Raw genomic sequence first — 22,128 nt, forward strand, 5'->3', positions numbered from 1 at the left:
TTGTGTTAAGAAATAAAGGAGCCAAGAGAAAAGTTCAAACCCTGGCTCCTCTCTCACATCCCCACAGCTGACCAATCATGGTGTGAAGTGGGTGTGAATGTCAGATCATCAGTTTTGGAAAGTTACATAAATGGCTGACTCCGTCAGACCAATGTAAGAAAGGCGTGAGGGATGGGGAGGCAAACTGGCATCTTAAGACCTCCATGAGCCCCCCCATGGATGTTTCTCCATGAAACCAACCTGCAACAAGGCAGGTGGCCAGAAATAATGTTTCTGGTTTTCACTGAGTGGAAAAAAAGAAGAGAGAAGAAGGAAAATATACTTACAAATCACAAATGAAGAAAATAAATAAAAATCCTTGGATCTGAGTAAAATAATCCTATCAGACGTCTGCTCTTTGTCGGGCCATTATCAATCAATACACCAGGAATAGCTCGCATTTCTCCTTTTTGGTTGGTAAATTCAGGTAAAAATGTCGGTCTAGATCATCTTAAAGTCCCTTTGTTTTTGTCCTTGAAGGCTGAATGAGTTTCTGTGCTGCTGCCTTGCTGTTTATATTCACAGCACTTAGTAACAAGATATCTGCGTGCCAGCCCTCTGTGTGTGCATCTAGGGCACCTTGAGAGTTAAATGTCTTGCTCAAGAGCACCACAGAAGCAGTTACTAAACAACAGTAGCCTTTGGGTAGTAAGGGGCTGTGTCCACTAAAAGTTTTTTTTCTTGAGGCCTTCATATTTTTTAATTGTTTCAGTGGAAGCACTGCCTATGTAGGCTATGCTACAAACGCCAGCAACGTGACAAGGTGCTGTCTATTTTGCAGGAGCACTGCACATTTAGTGTTTCTTTCTGAGCACTGAGAGCTGAAAATATACATTTCCTCTCATAAACCCACACAGACCAGCTTGCATGCTTCAGCCTTCTCTCCATCCAGAGCAAGGGCCAGTGCAAGTACTCCACCTTGTGCTGACATTTTACTCCGGCAGATATTCCGTATTATATCAACCAGACTAAATCAAAGCATCTCATCTTAAAACAACGCTGCATCTCCAAAGCGCTCTGAAGCGTTGCTAGCTGGGCGTTTCCTGAGGGGCGTCTGGTATTTTCAGCTGGGAAAAAAACTGTTTGTTGGAAATGAGGCCTAATGCTGTATTCACACTGAGAGTGACACAGCAACAGCATGACCAGCTACATCATCCCCAAGTCGCCGCTAAACTGTTGTTCAACCACTCGTTAAAGTGGATAAACTGTCACATGCTTGTGTGTAACGTAATCTTAAGTATCTATTTGGTCAAAAAAAACATCTATGTTTTTTAACAATGTCTGAGGCCCATTGCATGACGTAATGCAAAGAATGCTAGCAAAGTGTCCACTAACCGAGCTAAATAAAACAGTGCCACAGCTAGACGGAAAAACATGATTAGTTGATGTCGCTCGCAGTATGAACACAGCATAAGGCTCTCAGACTGGCCAAAATGGTCCAATGACTCAGACCGGTGACATTCAGGCCAACAGTAACAGCTTGAATCAGGGCTTTCTGTCATGGCAACATCAGCACCACTTCCCTCTTTTGTCCCCTCAGCCAGTCACACCTCACCTGTCCACCTACACCCTCACCGTGTCTCCCTGTTCTACACACCTGTTTCAAATCACCTCATCAGCTCCCCAGATGCTCCTTATTGGCTCATTAGTCTTTCTGTGTGTTGTGAGCATCATTCTTTCATTACAGGTCAGATTGTTTGAGTTGCCTTTGTGGAGGCACTCTAGCTGTTCTTGTATACCTCGCCTTTCTCTGTCTTTGCTGCAGCAAGTTTTAGTTCAAATTCTTGTTATATGTGTCACATTTCACTCTGTTCTCAGTACCCAGAAAGGTTATTTTTAAGGTCTTAGCCTGCACTGCACCATTCCCCTGCCATTGCAGGTTAAAAAGTCCCTATTAGATAGCTGGAATGAAATTCAGCTGTACTGTGGGACTGGGGACCAGTGACTTAAATCACATAAGTAATTACGAGGCTAATGGGGTTACTGCCATTTGTAGTGGAATAATTTTAACCTTACACATTATTCATGAAGTGGAGAAGCTGAACAAGTGACGGGTGTAATAAAAAGGAGTATGACAAATGACTCTGACTCCAGTTCACATTAATCATTAACTATTTCAGAGATTAAAATCAGATCGCAATAATCTGTTAGGTTTGGCAGCATCAGACAGTCATACAGGCCAAAGAAAGTGTTTGATCTCTGAGTTTCAACAAGATAAATGTCAATCAAATCCAGCAAGTCATGATATTTCTGTATAAAGCATCTGAATTTGTTACTGTAACTCAGTTCAGTGCTCCATTACAGGGCCGCTCAATTTAAGAGAGAACAGGGAGTGATTTTCTCTGAGTGGTGCTCAAGCCATTAGCCTTCCCAAACAGGTAGCAAGGTAGAGTGAAGGACCTTGGAGAGTAAGACCCTTCAGTGGGAGCAGAAAAGCATACCAGTTGCCATGACAACCACTGACAAGAGTTGAAGCTGGCAGCAGGTTTTGCTCAAGACTGTATTAGTGTGACTCTAGTGCCATCTTATGGTTGGAATTCACATTAAACATATACAGTGCTGGTAAAACTTAAAGTTTGGAGTTTTTCTTTTCTCTAAAAAAAAAAAAAAATGGACTGAACACTAATTAATACAATTATCAATCAGTAAGCAAATTGGTCCTCAGAGGTAGGATTAGCTACTTAAAATGGGTGTTTGTTATGCAGGAAGAGGATGAGTGACAGCAGAGTGAGCCAAGCACATAAGGTGGGTGTCAGCTGCAGGGGGAGCTGATGGAAATGTGTACACTGGTGCCACTTGGTGATGACTTGCTTGCATGCCTTTATGCATGTGAGTGGTTGAGTATGTTAGAATTGTGCCATTAAGATAAAAGAGAGAAAATGTAACAAACCCTGGTGCAGAAATACCATTGTTATTAGTTAATATTTTTTATATAAAAGTTGAATGGCCATTTGCACCAGACACTTGAGTGCAAACAGCTTGGTACTCTTAATTCTGACTATGCTGCAATCAGAGTGTGAGTTCAGCGTGTGCGCATGTGTGTGTGTGCTCTTGACTGGATAGTGTGCAAATGGTTTCTGACAGTATGGGTCTTGACAAAGGCCAGGGACCTGTGGAGAGAGAGGAAACTGTGTAGCTTCATCCAATCATCAGCCAGAATACTGCGGGCAGAACTCCGCAGTAGGCCTCCATGTATCTAATCATGCCTCTCACACACACACACACACACACGCAGAATGTTTCCCATGTTACCCTGCCAAATGTATGATCTCGTGGATCTCGTGTGAGATTATTCTCTTGTCACTCTGGTTAACAGCTGAGAAAACTTCAGCCTTGGGAAATATTTGGAAAAATGCAAGGAAACGCAGAAGGTGAGAGGTGAATGAAATCAAACTTTCTGTTCCAATGGTGGTTTAAGAAAAAAAAATGTTATTTATACTAAACATTCTTGCAAGCTAAACTTGTGTGTGCGTGTGTGTGTGTGTGTGTGTGTGTGTGTGTGTGTGTGTGTGTGTGTGTGTGTGAGGAAAATTTAAAATAGCTAAAAATTAAATAGAACTAGAGTACTGGAGAAAAACATTTATGCACTCTCGTAGAGTGTTGTTCAAACACAGCTGCATTTAATCTGTGCCGTTTTTACACAGAATATTTTATCTAAGAACATTCAGAGCACTATGTGCTTTACTGGTGACACAAATGGTGTTAAATATATATTTAGTGAAAATGACAGTGTTTGAGGTCCCTCTCCACCAATTTTATGTAACCTTTTAAAGTTTTTTTCCCCCTTGAATCTAAATAACTAATTTGATTTGCTTTACAAAATGAACCTCACATTACACTACTGAAATACTACACCTATGACCATGAGATTATCAACACAAAAGACGATCATGCAAAATGACTTTTTTGATTCACAAAATGTAATACCTTTTTTGTGTTCTCTTGCAGTTATTGCTCACCATGAACAAAGAAAACAAAGAAACTAATAAAAAATTACAACTGACAGTAACTGAAGAGAAAAAACTGACAAAATATTGATGGATATTTGAACAAAAAAAACTGCTTTTTGAATACCTTCATCATTTGAAATATCAGTGCAAAAAATCTAATTACGATTTTTGAGCAACAATAGGTATTAGGTAAATCGAACAAAGTGTAAAACTATTTCTAGATAAAATAGAAAATAAATTCAAGGCGTATTTTACTATTTTTCTGTTTTTAAAAACAATTTAGGGTTATTTTTTTCCCAGTAGGAGTTAATTTTCCTGGGCAAACGTATCATGTTTTGTTTGACTGAAATATTTTAACATGTTTTCAGTGTTGTGAGATAAAAGATACGTGGAGATTCTCGGCCATCATATCAAGAAGTACAAGAGCAATCGGACTTGATTTTGATTCTTGATGAGTTTGGTTTTTCTGAACAAAAAGCCTCTTAGGTTTTTCAGAGATAAAAGATAATAAATTAATGTATAAACCACTAAACTTCTCCATCAGTTCTGTCTCGCACGTCATGGATGGAGTTACAGAAATGTACAGGCCTTTTCACTGACGACACTTGATCAGGCTGATGCAGGCCCTTGATTCCAGTGTCCTGTCATGTAGTGTCTCACTGATGATCCATACTGCAAATTACCCTGTGAGGTTGTGATAGAGATTAGGGGCATTGTATCTTGCATCAATGGTATTGTGTGCCCACATAGGCGATTTAGCTCAGAAGAGGGAGGGCCAGATTAAGGTGATCCCTGTATTTCATTGACAGCACATTAAAGGGCTAAAACATGCCCCATCCAATGCGAACTATACAGTAATCACTTTAGCCTGAGAGTCATTTAAAATAGGCCATGTCTCAGATGTGTGTGTGTGTGTGTGTGTGTGTGTGTGTGTGTGTGTGTGTGTGTGTGTGTGTGTGTGTTAGTTGGTTGGTGGGTCAGAAGGACTCCACACACACTAAGGAAGTGCAGTAGTGGAAGGAGGGCGGGGCTTTGAGGAACGTTGCGTGACAAGACTGAAGAAAACAGAGCACAGTCTGGTGTCTCACTAACGCACACGCACAAATGTGCACTCAGACTGCCATCCCCACACACACACACACACATACACACTTACTCATACACATGCATGCGCACATACAAGCTCTTTACTCTTTTATGTCGCTTCAGGTTAGGTTAGCTGCCCTGGCTTTCCTTCACTCTTTGCTAGACTCTCCTCCCCCCTTCAGTTTCTTCTACCCCACTTTTCTCCTTCTCTGCTTCTTCTGCCTATTCCCTAGTTTAATATCTGAAGTCTGTCTTTACTTTGATTCTCTCTGCATGATTGTGCTGTCTGGACTAATTCGTATTTGCTCTGTAATAGTTAACAAAAGCAAATGAAAGTTATGATAACGATTAATCATTTTGTCATATTGTTGATCTTCTATCAGCTCCTCCAAGGATGCCACATAAGATATTTTAAAAGAAGAGGAAAAGTTTTTCACTTAACTTTTTGTGTGTTGTTCAATCATTTATTTTCTCAAAGGAGCGATACTTATATCATAACTTTGTCTTAGACCATACGATTCATACATGCAGATTCTGTAGGGGAAGCAGGGGACACTTTCCACTCGAACATGAGACATAAAAGTAGCGGAGGACTTTTGTTTTAGACAAAATGAAAGCCATTTAAACCATATATTAATGCAGAAAAGGCACAAACTGGTGCACAAAAATTCACCAGAATGCAGGAAATGTGTTTGATGCTTGAAGGTTTCTGGTGCAGGACCCACAAATACATCTTGTTTCCTCCAATGTTGCAACGAAACCTATGCACCCGCTGGGATTAGACTGCCAGGGTCTACATTAATCATGAAATCTTTGATATTAACCGAACAAACTCAATTATTATAAAAGTTAAATTCACTGAATAATAGTAATTATATGTTTTCAAGTTGTCTTGACATGCATGTTTTAATAAAAACAGAAAAAGAAGCAGGGGGAACCTGGATTGACTTTCCACTTCTAACTTTTATTCATCATTTTATTTATTGATTGATTGTTTGGTTGGCTTTTTTAATTTACAGTTTGCAACTTCTTATCTTCCTTTTTGTTGTTGGTTACAAAGTTTAAAAGAGTCTAGGCTTTTGCCATCCAGTTATACAAGTCATTTAATACCAGTTGTACGCTAGAGGAGACCAACACCACCACAATCTTGGATGCTGTGTTCTGTATTTTATTTTGCACGAACGTCATCATTTGTTTTTCCATGATGTAAATCATTTGGATTTCACTTAGCTGGGCTTTACTAGAAGTATGTGTATTTTTTTTTCTTTTTTACCACAGTTGTTTTCATCCAACTGTCCTGAGGCCTACTTGTCATGATGTTTTGCGTTTGGATTTCGCTTTTCTTCTTCTTCTTTTTTTTTTTTGAAAGACAAAGTGTAGTTCACAGTCATCTTCCATGTGGGACAAAAAACAAACAAACAAAAAAAGGTTTTAGTGTGTTACTTTTCTTCTCTACTGTGCTTTACTGATTTTTTTCACATAACCTGAAATACATATTTTTTTGCATTGAGATGCAGGCCACATGTACACAACTTTAATTTTAGGCTGAACAGAAACACGTTTTACACTATGAGCTGTCTTATTGCTGGAGGGTTAGCTGGCAGTATTCATGTCATGTTCACACTGTGCGTGTCACACATTAACCACAGCCTGAGTAAAGCTATTTTATGAATGAATGCTGAAGATACTGAGTTTATTTGTTGTGATCGCTATTAGCTGTGTCCTAAAGCAGAGCTGGTCTTCCTGGGGTCCATATTTAATACTATACATTAAAAATTACAGTCAATTAATGTATATGAGTAAGTATATGTGCATATGTGTGTATGTGCGTGTATGCAGTTTAATTTAGCCTTTCTGGTTCTTTGTTCTCACCCCTCAACAGTGTTTCATTAAAAAATAAAGCAACAAATTGCAAATGGCAGCATTGCTGTTATTTTGTTTTTCCCTCAAGTCATTTTTGCCTCTTTTTTGTGCATGAAAAGGAAAGCCATTCTAATATGAAGAGAATAGGAAAAAGGCTGATCAGCTACAAGAATGGCAACAACATCTAATTTAATTGTCCTTTAGCCTGCATGGGCAACATTACATATGTGCTGCAGAGTGGTAAAACAAAACGGAACTACTATTAAAAATTGGAAAACAATTACAATTTCTCGAGGAAATAATTATTTATGTCCATATGTCTGGTAAAATGCACATACACTGCACCAAAGATTTACAATAAACTGTAAATATGCCTCTCTAAGTCCTTAAAGATGTGAATATGTCATTAAAACAACCTCTAAACAGTGTGATGTCACACTCTGCTAACATGCGCAGTAAATAAAGAGTGTGACACTTGTTGTTTTGTTTGTTTACCTGTGTATGAGGTGACCGTGTGAGACTCTCTTGGATAAATAAAGTCATATGAACAGTGTGGTGATGCTGTGACAGACTGTGCCACCATCCTCATTTACTCCACTCGAGCTAATTGACAGCGGGCCTTCAGCTCGCGCGCTCGACCCCGTCCCCTCTCTGCGCTTCTCGTGCCCTCCTCTTCTTTCTCACGCGATCGTTTAATGTGATAGGCGCTCATCTGAGCATGAGATAAGTGAGGTGAGAAAGAGAGGGACGATACATTAATGTGCGGCTCTTTATAGCTGCAGCAGCTCCAATAAAACAAATGTAGTATAAGTGTTAACACACCACGAGCCGGAGCACCGCAGAGCGACCGGAGGGCGCGAGGTTGAATAAACAGGCTTTGAGACAATCTGACAGCGGGGAGAAAACTCATGTGATCTGCTTTGATGGATTCGGCTTCTTATTGTGGTGCAAATGAGATTTGTAATTGTGGTCACACTAATATGCTGCTAATCTGAGTTTTAATGAAGGACTATTGGCTAACATGAGGTCATGAGAGTGAGAAATACGCAACACCAGCCCTTTGGCTTTTTATGTGGATTAATTTAAAACCGCAATGACATAGTTTATTGGTAAATTATCTATTTCAAACGAGGGTAAAATAAACAAGTAAACCACGACATTACACCAGTTATTGTAACCTACAGGGAAATGTATGTTGTGTGTCCCTGTGCGTGAGCTGCATCTATCGGGTCACTGATTGATTTGTTTGTGTTTGGACTTGTGCCAAAGTTTGACGGAACACTTAACAGCCTGGTTCAACCAAAGTTCTCGTTTTGTATTTGCCATATGACCAGATTCTTTTTTTTTTTTTCAAAGCCTGACTGAACACTGCGGGCAGATTTTGGCTCCTTGCGCACACGGATCTATTTTGCCATAAGCTTATTACAGGAGGTCAGCAAGTCCCCGAGCCACGTGTTTTCAACTATGGTAAGAAATTATGAAGAAATATTACACCTCGCTTAGGACGCATTAGCATGTTCCTCTACAAAGGCAAAAACCAAAGCGAGAGAGGGGAGAGAGTAACTGCAGGTCCTGCAGGGCTGAGAGGAGGAATTCACCAAATGCAGCAGGCATCATTACGCAATTCACAATTAAGTGCTTTGGAAATTCCAGATGCCAGTTGCCTTTTTTTGAGTGAGTTTATAATCATGACATTTTTCTCCCGTTGCTTTTCGTTTCCCTTATTTTACAGTAATCTTTCAGAGGAGACTGGGAACTTTTCAGGAGAGCAGGCTCGGGTTGGAGCACAGGGCCGGCCGAGGGGGAAAGGTCTCCGCTTTTCAGCCCCTTTGTACTGCGCTGACGAGTGCGTCCTGACAGGGGTTAACGTACCGTGAAGAGGTTAAACAAACGGACATTCCCGTTAGAAATCCTCCACACACATAAGGCCTTATAAGTGGACAAATTGGCAGTGGTGGTCTCGGGTTTTAACCAGCGATAAACTCGCCTGATTGGTTTTTAAAACTAGACCACCTTTTTATAGACTTTTTTTTTCGAGTTAATAAATTCAATGTAACCCTTAAAAATAGGATGAAGTGAATTGTAATAATAGGGTCTTTTTCATTTGAAATTGATTTTATGAGTTTGATACACACTGATATTCATTAGACATTTGTGTATGAATTTATTTTCATTTAACCTGACGGATTAGTGTGTAAACATTTATACAACTGAAAATGATGTTTATCTGAAATTATTACCTGCAAAATAAATATATGAAAAAGGATAGATTTTTTTTAATGAGGCCCGTTTGAACAGTGATAATGATTTACAGTTTTAACATTATTGGTCAGGGCTATCAGAGTATGTAGACATGAATTTATTAGAGAATAAATAAGATAATTAATTTATCAGTCAGATTTGACAGACAGGGCAAAGAAAGAGAAAGCAAATGCTAATGTTTGAGTTTTTACTGCATCATTTTGCAGCGAGTCTCCTGCACAGTCAGGTGCAGCAGTCCCATCTGGACATCTCATATGGTGTAGTCATTGTAATCCTGTGTGAGGAATAAAAGGACCTGTGGTCAAAATCCTCAGACTTTAACATTTGACTGGAGATAAAAAGGTCTGACTCATCCATTCAGAGATTCTAAAATGACTTTATGCTACATCAAGGCTGACAGTAATTTCATGTATTGTACCATAACTAAAACAAACTGTGTTTTTCAAATGAGTAGCCCACTGACACAAATACATGAGGCAGAATGATCAAGAAACTAGGTTACAGCAGGCTCTGAATGCATTCTTAATAATGAAGGAGATAAACATGCACATCATAGACAGAGCCAACAGATGTGGAAGGAAAGTGGCATTGTAACCATTTCAAACCCAGTCTCCAGAATAAATGTTGGCACTGTACATTTCTGCAACACACAGATACACTACATGCAAATACATTGAAATTTAACATTTCAGTAATGCTGTGGTTGATGTGTGGGAAAGTTTAAGCACAAAATCCACTTTGTTATGGTGAGGAAAAGATCATGCTTTGGCTTAAAATAACTGGTTCTGGTGGCACAATCTCCGCTGGAAATGCAGCAATGTCTCGGAAATAAATTGCAATTTGTGTGGCACTGGTCTTGGAGGAAACACAGCAATGAGTCACTAAAAACACCCACATTTGGTGGTTAGAAAGGTGCTGGAAATGCAACAATGACTCACTAAAAAACAATCGGTTTTGTTGTTTTTTGGTGTCGAACTGTGGTCTGCAGCTTGGATTATGTCTTGCCTAGGTGTCACTCCATCCACCATCCCCTCCACTTCCTGATGACAAAGTCAGTTCATAAACTATCTCACTTAATCGTTGATATGATATGTATGAAATGTTCCTAAAGTGATTCATTTTGATTTGCAGAAATGTACTGTGTCAACATTTTCTTCTGGCAACTGGGCTGGCATTTCTTAAACAGAGCGACTGCATTATGTTTTTTCTTTGTGTTCTTTTCTTTGTACTAAAGCTTTTCAGGTGCGGCAACATCAGTTAAGTTTGTCTTAATAAGGAAAGCAATGTGCCCGAGGTGTAAAGCTCTTTACTTTGGATACAAATATGAGTGTGCTGACTTGAAATCCAAATACAGTGAGAAAAAAATCCCCAAACCCTCTAAAGTCCTTTGAGTTCTGAGTCGAAAATCTCTTCCAAGCATTCCTGGTTGTGAGGCCTTGCGCTGATATGGAGCTAAAAATGCCTTGCTAAGGTCTGGCATTTGTAGGCTATATGCTGTTGACTTGCACTGAGAGGAAAGAGAACGGCAGAGATTATGGGCAATTAAAGCCCACTTTATGCCGGTCTGCTGGCGTCACAAAGTCTGGCCAAGAATGCTCACCTCGGCTAATACTATCAATGAGAACAAACTCTGCAGCATCAACTTATTATGTACAGTGAATTATTAATGCCAGAGCTAGCACGATCCGGCTAAGCTGGCTTGCCAGTTAAGGAAAGCAAGTATGCAGTGAGATTTTGTTAGAATGCTGAATACTTAAATACTGCAAAATTTTGGCAAGAGGAGATGAAAAGGCTTCTTCACTCTATTAAACAGGCTCAAATTACAAATGTGTTCAAAGAGGACAAATCAAATTTCTGTGGGTTTACAAGGAGAGAGGGAATCAATTTTGCTTTTATTACATTTAGAAGTAGTGACACAATCTACTTTGCACCTTCATGCTTTGCTGAACTTCCAACATGCAGTTATTTTGCCAGCACAATATGATCTGAGAGTAATGCCAGCTAATGAAATTACTGCAAGAGGGTCGTTTTGGCTGCTTGCTAAGAAGCATGGTGCAAGACGGTTTATGCTATACACTGTTCTGATGATGAATAACTAACTACTGGAAATTTATGTGACTTTTGAACCTAAGGTGCATTGCACTCTTTTGACCATTGGAGGGCCCTCTCACAGACCAGAGACAAGTTCCCGTTGGTTTTTCAGATCTGTGTGACTGTGACAAGTCTCAGTGGTTTAATTTTGCCAGCTTCATTTAGGTACATTTTACTTGACTGTGCCACTATTGTCTCATTTCAGAAATAAAAAAACAAAAGAAATATATTTAAATATATAAATGTCTATATGTTTACTGTAAACCAATATTCATATATGAGTGTGTGCATCGTCTCAAATGTAAGTCAGCTGAGGTCACCATACTTCACTGAGTCACTATGAAGACCTCTTAATGTAAAGAGAGCTGTGAAATGCCCCAGAGGAGATGCATGCCTTCCTGTCTCTGCCTGCCTGTCTCACTGCCTCCAGTGTAATGAACTAGGTCAAACTGTCTCCACTTTCATTGACTGTAAACCCCTACTGAGAGTGGTAGACTCCAGAGCCATTAAAATCACACTTGAGGGAGTAATGGCTGTTATAAAATGGTGATTAGACCTGGGTTATTTCAAAATTAAAAACAGGAGACTGCAAAGGAAATATGACTGGTTAATAATGATCATATGTGTGTTTTTGAAGCAAGAATGTACTGCTTTTCAAACTGAATACTGTCAATAGAAATGCAGCTGCAAAATATAGATCGGTGTTAAGTGTCTTTTCTTCTTTTAGGTCTCATTCTTGTTACTTTTTAAACAAAAGATCATCTGTATCCGAACAGAACAAAATGGAACAGATCACGGCTGCCAACACGGCTGCTGGAAAATGTTTTATGTTGTTCTTGTGCAAGATTTCAAAGCATATAATGTGTGTTGTGTACAGTCAATTTGCTTTTCAAAAACCATGCAATTCGGCCTCATTGCCACCTCACAGAGGACTTCTATTTTCTCTTGGATGATAATAACACAAACTGTAACGCTGTGTTTTGCTGCTTACAGGCCTGGCTGCACCGAGGGCTGGAAAACACTCACCGCCGCCAACTGGAGAAACATGCTCAATTTGATGCAGCTGTCTCCTGGAGCACACGCTGATGATGTGATGGTGTGTGGTGAAACTGTACTTCAGAGCTGTGGTGGCATGGAGGGGGCTGTGGCTGTGGAGCAGGCCAGCAGGCCATATAAAGCAAAGGGCACGCCAGGCTGGATAAGGATCAGAGGAGGATGAGAGAGAGGAGAGAGAAAAGTGAGAGAGGGAAGTGAGAGAGGGGCCTCTGGGTCTGGGCTGTCGGCCCCCAGAGCAGGGGGTGCTGGCCGGGGTGCCACATCGTTCAGACGGCCTGGTGTACACAGAGAAACCTGATCTAATGTGGACTTTTGACACACAAACATAATATCCTCTTTTAAGGTAACACCACCAGAGAGTTAGTGTCTTCATATTTACTCAACTGCTGTACTTAATTTTGAGGTAATTGTACTTTACTTGAGTATTTCCATTATATGCTTTAGGCTTTGCCCACACTTGATATTGAATTTATGTGACAGCTGGTTACTTTAAAGACTGAGATTTTAAATAAAACACATAAGCCTATATAAGCTGATTATAACACTGTATTACAATAGATAAAACCAGTTGTTCCAGTGCTTTCGGGCATCTAACCCTTTGCAAAAAAACATCATGTCAGTGTTTTGATGTCCAAGAGTTGTAGGAGACATTTCCCCCTAAACTTCTCAGATGGTTTCAGTCTGAGGCCCCAAAATTAGAAAAATAGAAAATTAAACAGCCACAATTTCATTAAAACAACAAAGATTAGAAAAAAAAGTACAACGATGAATACAAATTTGTGTAGCAGAATTTGTTCCTCTCCCATTAATCACCTCACTACCCCTTCAAATGTTATTGGAGGGGGCCGAGTCTGTCAGTTGGAAACCACTGGACTCAACTATACTGAACTGTATGGTTGAAATTAGCTCCACCTCTTCCAGCTACAACAGTAAAATTACACACTGACATACCTATTTAAAAAAGGAGAAAGAGTACTTTTACTTCTGATGCATTAAGTATAGGCTGGTTAGTTTTGCTGATGATGTCTGTACTTAAAGAGGGATTTGAAATGCAGGACTTTTATTCTATTTTCACATATGAGTACTGGTAGTTTTACTGTTCTGAGTACTTCCTCCACCGCCGGTGATAACTGAGAAATGCAGAATGCTGTACTGTTCAGTTTACAAACACATCTAAACATAAAATGTGGATTTTTAATAAATCTGAAAACTAATATCTGCAGCAGGACAAAACATGTCCTGAGCAAGCATGAATGGTAATGGATCTTTATTAATTTTAGCCAAATTTAATATTAGAGCATTAAATTTAAAAATGATAGTTTTGCAGAAAATGAACACATCTCATGTGTGATGTGTTCTTCACTGAAAATTGTATTCTTTGCTGCAGTTGTGGTAGGCTGTGGTGTGATTTTATAATTATTTATGAATTATTTGCAAGTAAAGCTTCAAAGAGACTTTGTCTTTTGGTCATATGGCATTTAACGTCTGCATACACCTATTGCTATATTCTTTTTTTAAACATTTATTAAGTTAGTTTTTAGGATATCTGCATAGAAGTACTTGTATTTGTGTGTTTTTCTAGGCTATATCTAGAGAGTTTATAGGTAGTTCTCACCACAGCTCATTCAAGTTCTATATTAAACAGCAATTTAAAACACCAACAACAAAAAACATCCAACAACTTTGCATTAATCTCCCAGCTGAGGCTAATTGATAAAATGTCAAATTATGAAATAAGGTACCTTCCCTCCGCAGTTGTCTGTTACGCTCGCGGGAGGAAACCGAAATCTGTGAACCAGTACCAAACTCCGTTATGAATTCGTTGAGTTTCCTGAGTGGTTAAGTGGTTAGGGTTTAGGGTCTGGGTCACGGGATACGATGTAACAAAGGCGCATCAGCCAACGCGATACTTTGTCTCTTTATTGAGCGGCACATTACAAGACAGGTGCAAAACTCAGCTCTTCAGCACACGGCTCATGTTACTGTTGTCTGCGCTGAGTGTTAGGTTGAAGAGCAACATTACCGCTGATCCTCTGTCAAAGGGTAAGTCTGGCCTAAGGGAGGAGGGAGGGAGAGGAGGAGAGAGACAGGGAGAGGGAGGCTGGAGTTAAAGGTCAGCGCCGCTGACTCCATTGAGGGAAATAAAAAGCTCAAATGTCTTGCCATTTCAACGGAAAGGGTAAAGACGCCCGTCAGCACTCATTTAAATGTTTCAGATGATCTAATAGTGATAAGCTTATCTTAATCTGTCCGATGAGGGCTGCAGTCACCTCAGACATATTACTTTTAATCAGAGAACTCCTGTGTGTTTACACCGTTTCTGCAGTGAAGCTGGAGCGCAACAGGACAACAGCTTGGAAAAACGTTTCAGGTTAAGCTTCACGAACGACTTGTTTAAGGTTATGTGCTGCTTTGTGACGAATTTTCAAATGCTGCTTGAAGTTTAAAGGAAATGTCAACTATATATATATATATTTTTTATTTTTTTTAAGTCAAAATAACAGATCAAACATCTGGTCACAGCTGTTTCTGCACCAATAGCTATTTCTGAATACAATCTCATTTTTTCCACTGCATAGGCCTACTACATCACGACGCTATAAAGCAGAAAATATACCAAATAAGACTAAGGCAACCCTGCGCTGAAACAGCTACACGATGGCCACAACAGTAATTTAACCTATCAACTCTACATCTTCAGATTAAGCAGGAAATGTGTAGTTATACATGATTAAACCATGCAGCGCTCGGCGACAGACAAACAGGCCTATTATCAAGAATATCTGAGCCATTATGCAAAGTTTGGATAACCTTTGACAGCAGCCGCATCTCCAAGACGCAGCGTTTCACGTGCCATTGCCAAGCCATGCGTGGTTCAGTACGCACATGCTTTCGAAAACCATAACTCTGAGCAACTGTGAGTGAACCACCACTGAAATATGGCCATACTGGCCTACTTACATATACTGAAAACTGAAACTGAACATCTGATGCTGTCAAAGGTTATCCAAGCTTTGTACAACATTTTAGAGGACTCTAAAATGATAAATGCTGCATTCCTATTAAGGTATAAGGGTATAAATAGGGCTGCATCGGCGCGCGCGCGCGCGCGCGCGCACACGCACACACACACACACACACACACACACACACACACACACCCTTAAAATTGACAGGCTCCACATGTCGTTCCCTGCCAGTTAATAGCTGACTATAAGCCTTCCTATATCAGAGTGGACCGGCCGGGTGGGGGGTGGGGGGCGACCCCGGGGATGGCTGCTGCCCTGGCGGATCTTTATTTTGATTTGCACTCTAATTGACCCAAATAAAGAGTGCTGTTCCACGAACAGAGGTTTTCTCCTGGCTACATGGCCTCGAGGGGACGGGCCTGCACGTGAACACACACACTCAAACACACACATACAGAGCAGCCGTGGCTGACGCAGAGAGACAGCGATTCTCATTTCCTTAGAAAACCCCATTTGCTATTGTGCTCGTCCAATCGCTGGATGCCCTCGGTTCGTTGAGCGTTTGACTTGACGTTTCACTGTACTACTGCTTCCGTCTCCCTGTCTCCCTCTCTTCCCGCTGGCACCGAGGATATCCCCGTCCCGTCTCTGCCATGACTCCTCATCCGATCACGGCGCAAAAGCAGCGACGCTTGAAATGACTGCTTGGAATCTGGGTTGCCTTAACACACACGCGACACAGGATCCGCTCGGTTTTGCGTAAAAGCGCCGTAAAATCGGTAAAACATGACGGATAAGCTAACGGACAACCAGGCTGCCACTTCATCGAGGGCGTCGTCGTTTTTTATCGAGAACCTACTGGGCAAGGGGCGGAGTGGACATGAGTCGGTGTCGGACAGGAGCCGTGGGGAAGCTGGTGTGGAGACAGTCTCCACCGGCCGAGTCCTGAACGGACATCACGCCGACGCAAGCACTCCAGTGCCAGATGGCTGCAGCTCCACAGCTCGGTCCCCGTACAGAGACTTGCCGTTGCAGTGGTACCGCGGGGAGACTGCCTTAAACTTCAGAGCTTTGGAAACACCACAGAGTGAGTACAGTCACTTTATGCGTCCTGGACATAGATGATAATTTCACATTCGCACAAAATAACGTCATGCAAAAGATAAGCCATCTCAGCCAATGTGCAACACAATACACAAAACGCAAAGAGTTTGTTGCATCTATTGCTGGAACTGTACTGGTACATGCAGTTTACCATTATTTTTTATTAGCGGACTACTGGCATATATTAAATTATTCAAAAATTAACTGAAATTCGCGGGGTAACAAAACCATGTTATGACAGCAGTCTTGAATTTTTTTTAAAAAAAGAACAACAGTGCGTACTCCACGGTCTGTGGGTCTAGATCATATTCATGCGGCTTTTATTTACAACCACACATTACTGTTTCTTTGGTGACATTATTTACGATGTCAGGTCGTTTATTTATTGGTGTAAATGTGCGGAGTTGGTTTTATTATGACCATATGGAGTTGATGAAAGCCAGTCTGGAACGAGTGTGTCGCTTCTCGCTTCATTAAATAAAACCAACAAAGTCTGGGCGAGTCGAGTTTGGATCCTAAACTGCTGTAGCCGTGTCTCTTCTCTCCGTTCACACACTCTGAGCTCACCGAGCTTCCCAAACTAATTCAAAGGCTACCGTGCATTTGTTTTGTAACATGTGCCAACAAACAGGAAATCCTTGAAGGCACACAGGCATTGCATCGATCTTTAAAACATATTTTTCATGTGTGGTCACAAAAGCGTAACTCTCTACTGTACAAAACCGGGGGATATATTATGGTTGCTTGTCGTCAAGATATTTCGGTTTTAAGATTACGCACGTGGATTACGCACAAGTACCCACAATACAACCCAAAACAGAGGCGCAGTAGCACTGCACGTCAACGTGACGCTTTTACGCACATTCAGTGTCATTTGTGCCACTCAAACGCGCCCTCTCATCAACACAAAGTGCCCCTCCCTTTGGAGTGTACAGTCAGATACTTTGATTTTAAAACTTTTATCCCACCAGCACTGTGTTCACAAGTGATGTAAGCGCCTGGTCAACGCCAATGTCCATGAATCGGTTATTTATTGGATATTATCATTAACTGCAAAGATCTTGAGTTTCTTTTGGCAGACTTATCCATTTATTATACTCTTATCTGTATCACAGTCAGCGGTGACACGACTTCCTCCCATGGATCGTGTGTCGTGCAATCCAAACAAAACAGCTTAGCTTTGCCCATGCGCACCCCAACTGTCAGTAACGGATGAATTAAAAAAAAAAAAGTTTATTTTAAAATTCGAATATTACTTTAAGTAAAGGGGGGATGTCAGGCAGGCCCCATGCTATATATCCCAGCTTGTTTTCATCATTTTCTTATGGTGCACCTTTTTATGCTTCGAAGCATTGAAGTAAAGGGGAAACGTTTTATTTGTTTTCAGGCCTGGCTGTGAAATTAATCTATTTTAAAACCAGTCGTGTTCTTGTGTTTTTTCTCCTGTCAGGTCCAAGAGATAATACAAGCTCAGACGACCACTGCTGCTCCATATCGACGAGTGATAGATGCTCTCCTGCCGTATCTGAACCGATAACGGAGGACAGCGACGAAACCGATAGGAAAACAGGCGATAGCAACCTGACAGACGACAACGAGGACGCGCACAACGGCTTTGACGCACGGTCAGAGCACGACGGGTCCTCGGATCCGAGCTCCACCCGGAAGAAGAAGACGCGTACAGTGTTCAGCCGCAGTCAGGTGTTCCAGCTGGAGTCTACCTTCGACGTGAAACGCTACCTGAGCAGCTCAGAGAGAGCGGGGCTGGCAGCGTCCCTCCACCTGACAGAGACTCAGGTCAAAATCTGGTTCCAGAACCGGAGGAATAAATGGAAGAGACAGCTGGCGGCGGACCTCGAGGCTGCGCATATCCCACACTCGACGCAGCGGATTGTCAGGGTGCCCATTCTGTATCACGAGGGACCCACACCCACTGCAGCAGTGGGTTTCAACCTGAACGGACATCCACTTTCTCCACCCCTCGCGGGCTTCTCCAGCTCCATCAACTACCCTCTGTCCTCGTTTGCCCACTCCATGAGCATGTTAAGATCACAGATGACCGGCTTGGTGTAAAGACTGCTGAAGACTGATTACAAACTGTTTATTAATAATATAAATTCACCCTGTTAATACCGAATCGTGCAATAACCTACAATGCCGCAGAAAACTGTTGACTTCATCCAAAGAGCCACAGAGACATGAATTATGAAAACCCCAGTCATCCTTATAAATCTGTTCATAACAAGAGTCTGTGCTCCTGTCACAGAATAGACTGTAACAAGGCCGGGAGCAGGGGAGGCCTAAGCTGTTCATGTACTGTACTGTATGTTTGAATACACATATTTTTACAAACTTTTATATTTAAAGCCACACATTTTTCCAACTTTGTCACTTTTTCCACATAATAGATAAATAAAAAAACAAGCACAAAACTGTCTCTTTTCTGTTTTTCATTAATACTCACTGAGCTCAAATGTGTCCTCGTCTCTGTCAGTCTGCATGGTCACACAGAGAAGTGTTTGTACAAAAAGAAGTGAACCCATATGTGCTGTGACACAACCAGAGAACGAAGAACCTGTGTGCTTTTATTCCGGAAATGACAAAGTTAACCTTTTATACACTTCTTGAAGTTTCTGCGAGAAGCGGGCCTGTGCTATGACTATGCAAGCTCTTCTTTGCGTGCATGCCAATTAAGCAACATTTAATTAAATAATCTATGCAAGAATATAACTTTTTTTTCAATCAATGATATGCAAAAATGATCGTTGATAAAAAAAATAATTAAGATACAAAATGCAGTGAAGAGGCGAGTCATCTAATTTTACCTGTTTTTAATCAACTGATTTACGCACTTTTTTTAAATGGCAAGCAGTGAACACGTTGTGTCCTTGTCTTTTTTGGATAAAGTATCTACATGGCAAAATAAGTCAAAACGCCAAAGAAGGTGTTGTTAATGAATCCCCCGAGTGCAAACACATCACTTTGTTGAAGCAAATTCCCAAACCAGTGTGGATTTAAAACGAAATACATCAAACACAGTGAATGGATAACGCATGGGCAGTGGATACGCACAAAAAATAAAGTTACATGGGCTAAAATTTTATTAATATTTCTAAACACAGGTAAGATTAATCTAAGGCTCTCGTTATTTAAATTTGATTTCACTGCTTTAAATGAGCAAACATGTAGCCCATCCACGACTTACTATGGACTATAAATACTGTAAATAATCCCATAAATAAACAACCATTTTGTGAATGCAACATGGTACAAACGTAAAAAAAAAACAAGTAGTTAGTTTTTGGGATGTTTTACTATATTATTTATATTTGTACACGTAGTGGCCATTAAATACTGCGAACCCAACTCACAGATGAAAAAATGTATATCACCGTAGTTCTACACAAGAATATGCACTTTCAATAAACACATGCGAAAATGTCAGATACACAAAACCAATGGCACTAATAATAAAAGTTTTTTTACATTTACTTTTCGGGTTGCAAATCAGTTGACAAACTTTTTTCCACACTGGGGCAATCACGTCTGACTCGAATTAAGCAGCTGCCGGGCCGATGCATCAGAAAGAGAGTGCAGGCTAAATCAAAACCACCATCAATTGTGTATGGTCTCACAGCGCAATACAGTATGGTGTGAAATAACAGTGAAATTAAACTCTTTATTTTCCTGAGGGACCCCTGCAGGGCTCCGAACCCCGGCTCTCCTTGCAGCAGATGTACTGTTAAGGATGAATGGAGGAGTGAGAGGGGAGAAGGGGGGGGGGGGCACAACAACACTCTTCTGCCCTCCCCTCGCCTCCCATCCCCTGGCTGTCATTGGTCTGTACTGCACGCTCCTCCGGACCAATCAACGACGACAACGCGCTCCATCCGGTGTGTGCAGTAACGGTACAGGCAGTGCATCGCCAGCCCAGCAGTGTCTGCTCAGTGGCTGCTGCTATGGTGCGTGGAGCATCGAGACGTTAGTGGTCATATTAACGTCCCGGTTTAGACTTAACGGCGAGACAGAGTCGCGGAAGTAAACATAAAAGGAAATAAGCATTGGAGAATATGAACAAAGTGGACGCACCATGTCGACCCGCCGCCTCTCTGAAATTCACTATTGACAACATCCTCAATCTCAAGACAAGCGGGAGGAACTGTGACAGTTGTCACCCCGCCGGACTGCAGGATGACTCGGCCACGGCGATGCGTAAAGACGGTTTCCAAAGCCACCACGAGGAGCACGTAGTCCAGCAGCGACAGGACCCGGGCAGCAGGCTCAACGAGAGAGGTAAGAGGGCTTTGGTAAATTTGAAGTTGGTGTGGACAGAAACCTTCTGTCATCAGTGTTCACCATTACGCACGGCACTCAGCAGATGAGCTTACACTTTTCAGGTTAACCTAGCAGCACATTTGTGACTTAACCACAGCGGGTTGAACGAAGTGTCATTTTGTTCGCAGAGTTGATCACAGACTGCAACGGAGCAACGGAATCTGTCATCATCAGCCGCGGAGACCCGACGAAGGCGAGGGAGGTGCGCTTCGAAAGCGGGGACAGCAGCTGCGACGACAGCAGCTCCACTACCACGGCCACGGACACCCACAAAGGAGGCAACCCTGCCAAGAAGAGCAAAATAATAACGAAAAAGAAAACGCGCACTATTTTTTCCAAGAGACAGATTTTCCAGTTGGAGTCTACCTTCGACATGAAACGCTATCTGAGCAGCGCAGAGCGCGCCTGCCTCGCCAGTTCCCTCCAGCTTACGGAGACCCAGGTGAAAATATGGTTTCAGAACCGCAGGAATAAATTGAAACGGCAAATATCGACCGAAATCGACGGACCTGTTAACGATTTTCCCGAGACTGGAAAGCCCGTGGTGGTGGGGCAGCTCCCGGCCTTGTACAAAGAGAGCAACCTGCTGGGGAGATGCCTGCTGCCCATGCCTCTGCCCGTTGTATACCCGGGGAGTAGCACGCCTTACCTCTGCTTCTCAAACGCCAGCAAGTACTTCAGCCTGTATGACGGGGACGTATGATGGTGTTATTAATTCCCCACGTGAAAGAGACACTTTTTGGTGGTCTGTTGCCAAGTTTTCAAGCATTTACGGTGTTTAGATGGTGGGCCGGACCTGCGGCCTTACTGTTTATGAACACTCCAAGTAAAACGACAGAGGAGTAGCCTACATATCACTTCAAAATAAGATGATTCGGTATTATTTATTTTTCTGTCAAAGCTGTGGGTTTTGTTTTGGCCCAACGATAAACATGATAAAGCAACACATAGCCGTTTTTAGGAAATAGCAGGCTAAGCTAATGATAGCCTGAGGGAGGCCTAAACAGTATAAATCCCAACATTTTATTGTTTACATGACATGGCATTATTATTCTAATTATTATTACCATCATTATTGTTATCGACAACAGCATTTCCAGCAGCTTACGCCACCAAAGAAATTACTATAGCCTAGCTATTTGCATGCATTTCCTGTATCATAATGAATTTTGAATTACTGAAATTATCTATGTATTTAAATGAATGTAATTAACATTTTATTCTATGTTTCACGCATGTCTATTTTTTTTCTTGAGTATCCTACTATTCTTACTTTATTCCACATTTGCCTAGAGGCTCATTACACCGTTTACTGAAACTGCAATTAAAACATCTTCATTCAAGAAATACTTTTACAGAATTGATTTACTATT

The 22,128-nt window shown here is 41.3% G+C and overlaps 2 protein-coding genes across 2 annotated transcripts; both read left to right on the plus strand.

Annotated features, from left to right (window-relative positions):
* The first annotated feature begins 16,102 nt into the window (after nucleotides 1-16,102).
* On the plus strand, nucleotides 16,103-18,782 carry hmx1 (H6 family homeobox 1). Its single transcript, XM_049571267.1, has 2 exons — nucleotides 16,103-16,403; nucleotides 17,871-18,782. Exons 1-2 carry the CDS (start codon nucleotides 16,103-16,105, stop codon nucleotides 18,491-18,493), a joined length of 924 nt encoding a protein of 307 aa, XP_049427224.1. The 3' UTR covers nucleotides 18,494-18,782.
* A 1,583-nt stretch (nucleotides 18,783-20,365) lies between these two features.
* Nucleotides 20,366-22,010, plus strand: hmx4 (H6 family homeobox 4). Its single transcript, XM_049571268.1, has 2 exons — nucleotides 20,366-20,713; nucleotides 20,884-22,010. The coding sequence occupies exons 1-2, from the start codon at nucleotides 20,491-20,493 to the stop codon at nucleotides 21,456-21,458; spliced, it is 798 nt and encodes a 265-aa protein (XP_049427225.1). The 5' UTR covers nucleotides 20,366-20,490; the 3' UTR covers nucleotides 21,459-22,010.
* The last annotated feature ends 118 nt before the right edge of the window (nucleotides 22,011-22,128 follow it).

This window comes from Epinephelus fuscoguttatus, linkage group LG3 (genome assembly GCF_011397635.1).
Source record: "Epinephelus fuscoguttatus linkage group LG3, E.fuscoguttatus.final_Chr_v1".
Taxonomy (NCBI): Eukaryota; Metazoa; Chordata; class Actinopteri; order Perciformes; family Serranidae; genus Epinephelus; species Epinephelus fuscoguttatus.

What these genes read in the sequence shown, in the direction of transcription:
- hmx1 (XM_049571267.1), top strand. Translation starts at nt 16,103, where the DNA reads ATGACGGATAAGCTAACGGACAACCAGGCTGCCACTTCATCGAGGGCG. An exon ending in AGCTTTGGAAACACCACAGA is followed by an intron (nt 16,404 to 17,870) that starts GTGAGTACAGTC and finishes TTCTCCTGTCAG; the next exon opens with GTCCAAGAGATAATACAAGC.
- hmx4 (XM_049571268.1), top strand. Translation starts at nt 20,491, where the DNA reads ATGAACAAAGTGGACGCACCATGTCGACCCGCCGCCTCTCTGAAATTC. An exon ending in CAGCAGGCTCAACGAGAGAG is followed by an intron (nt 20,714 to 20,883) that starts GTAAGAGGGCTT and finishes TTTTGTTCGCAG; the next exon opens with AGTTGATCACAGACTGCAAC.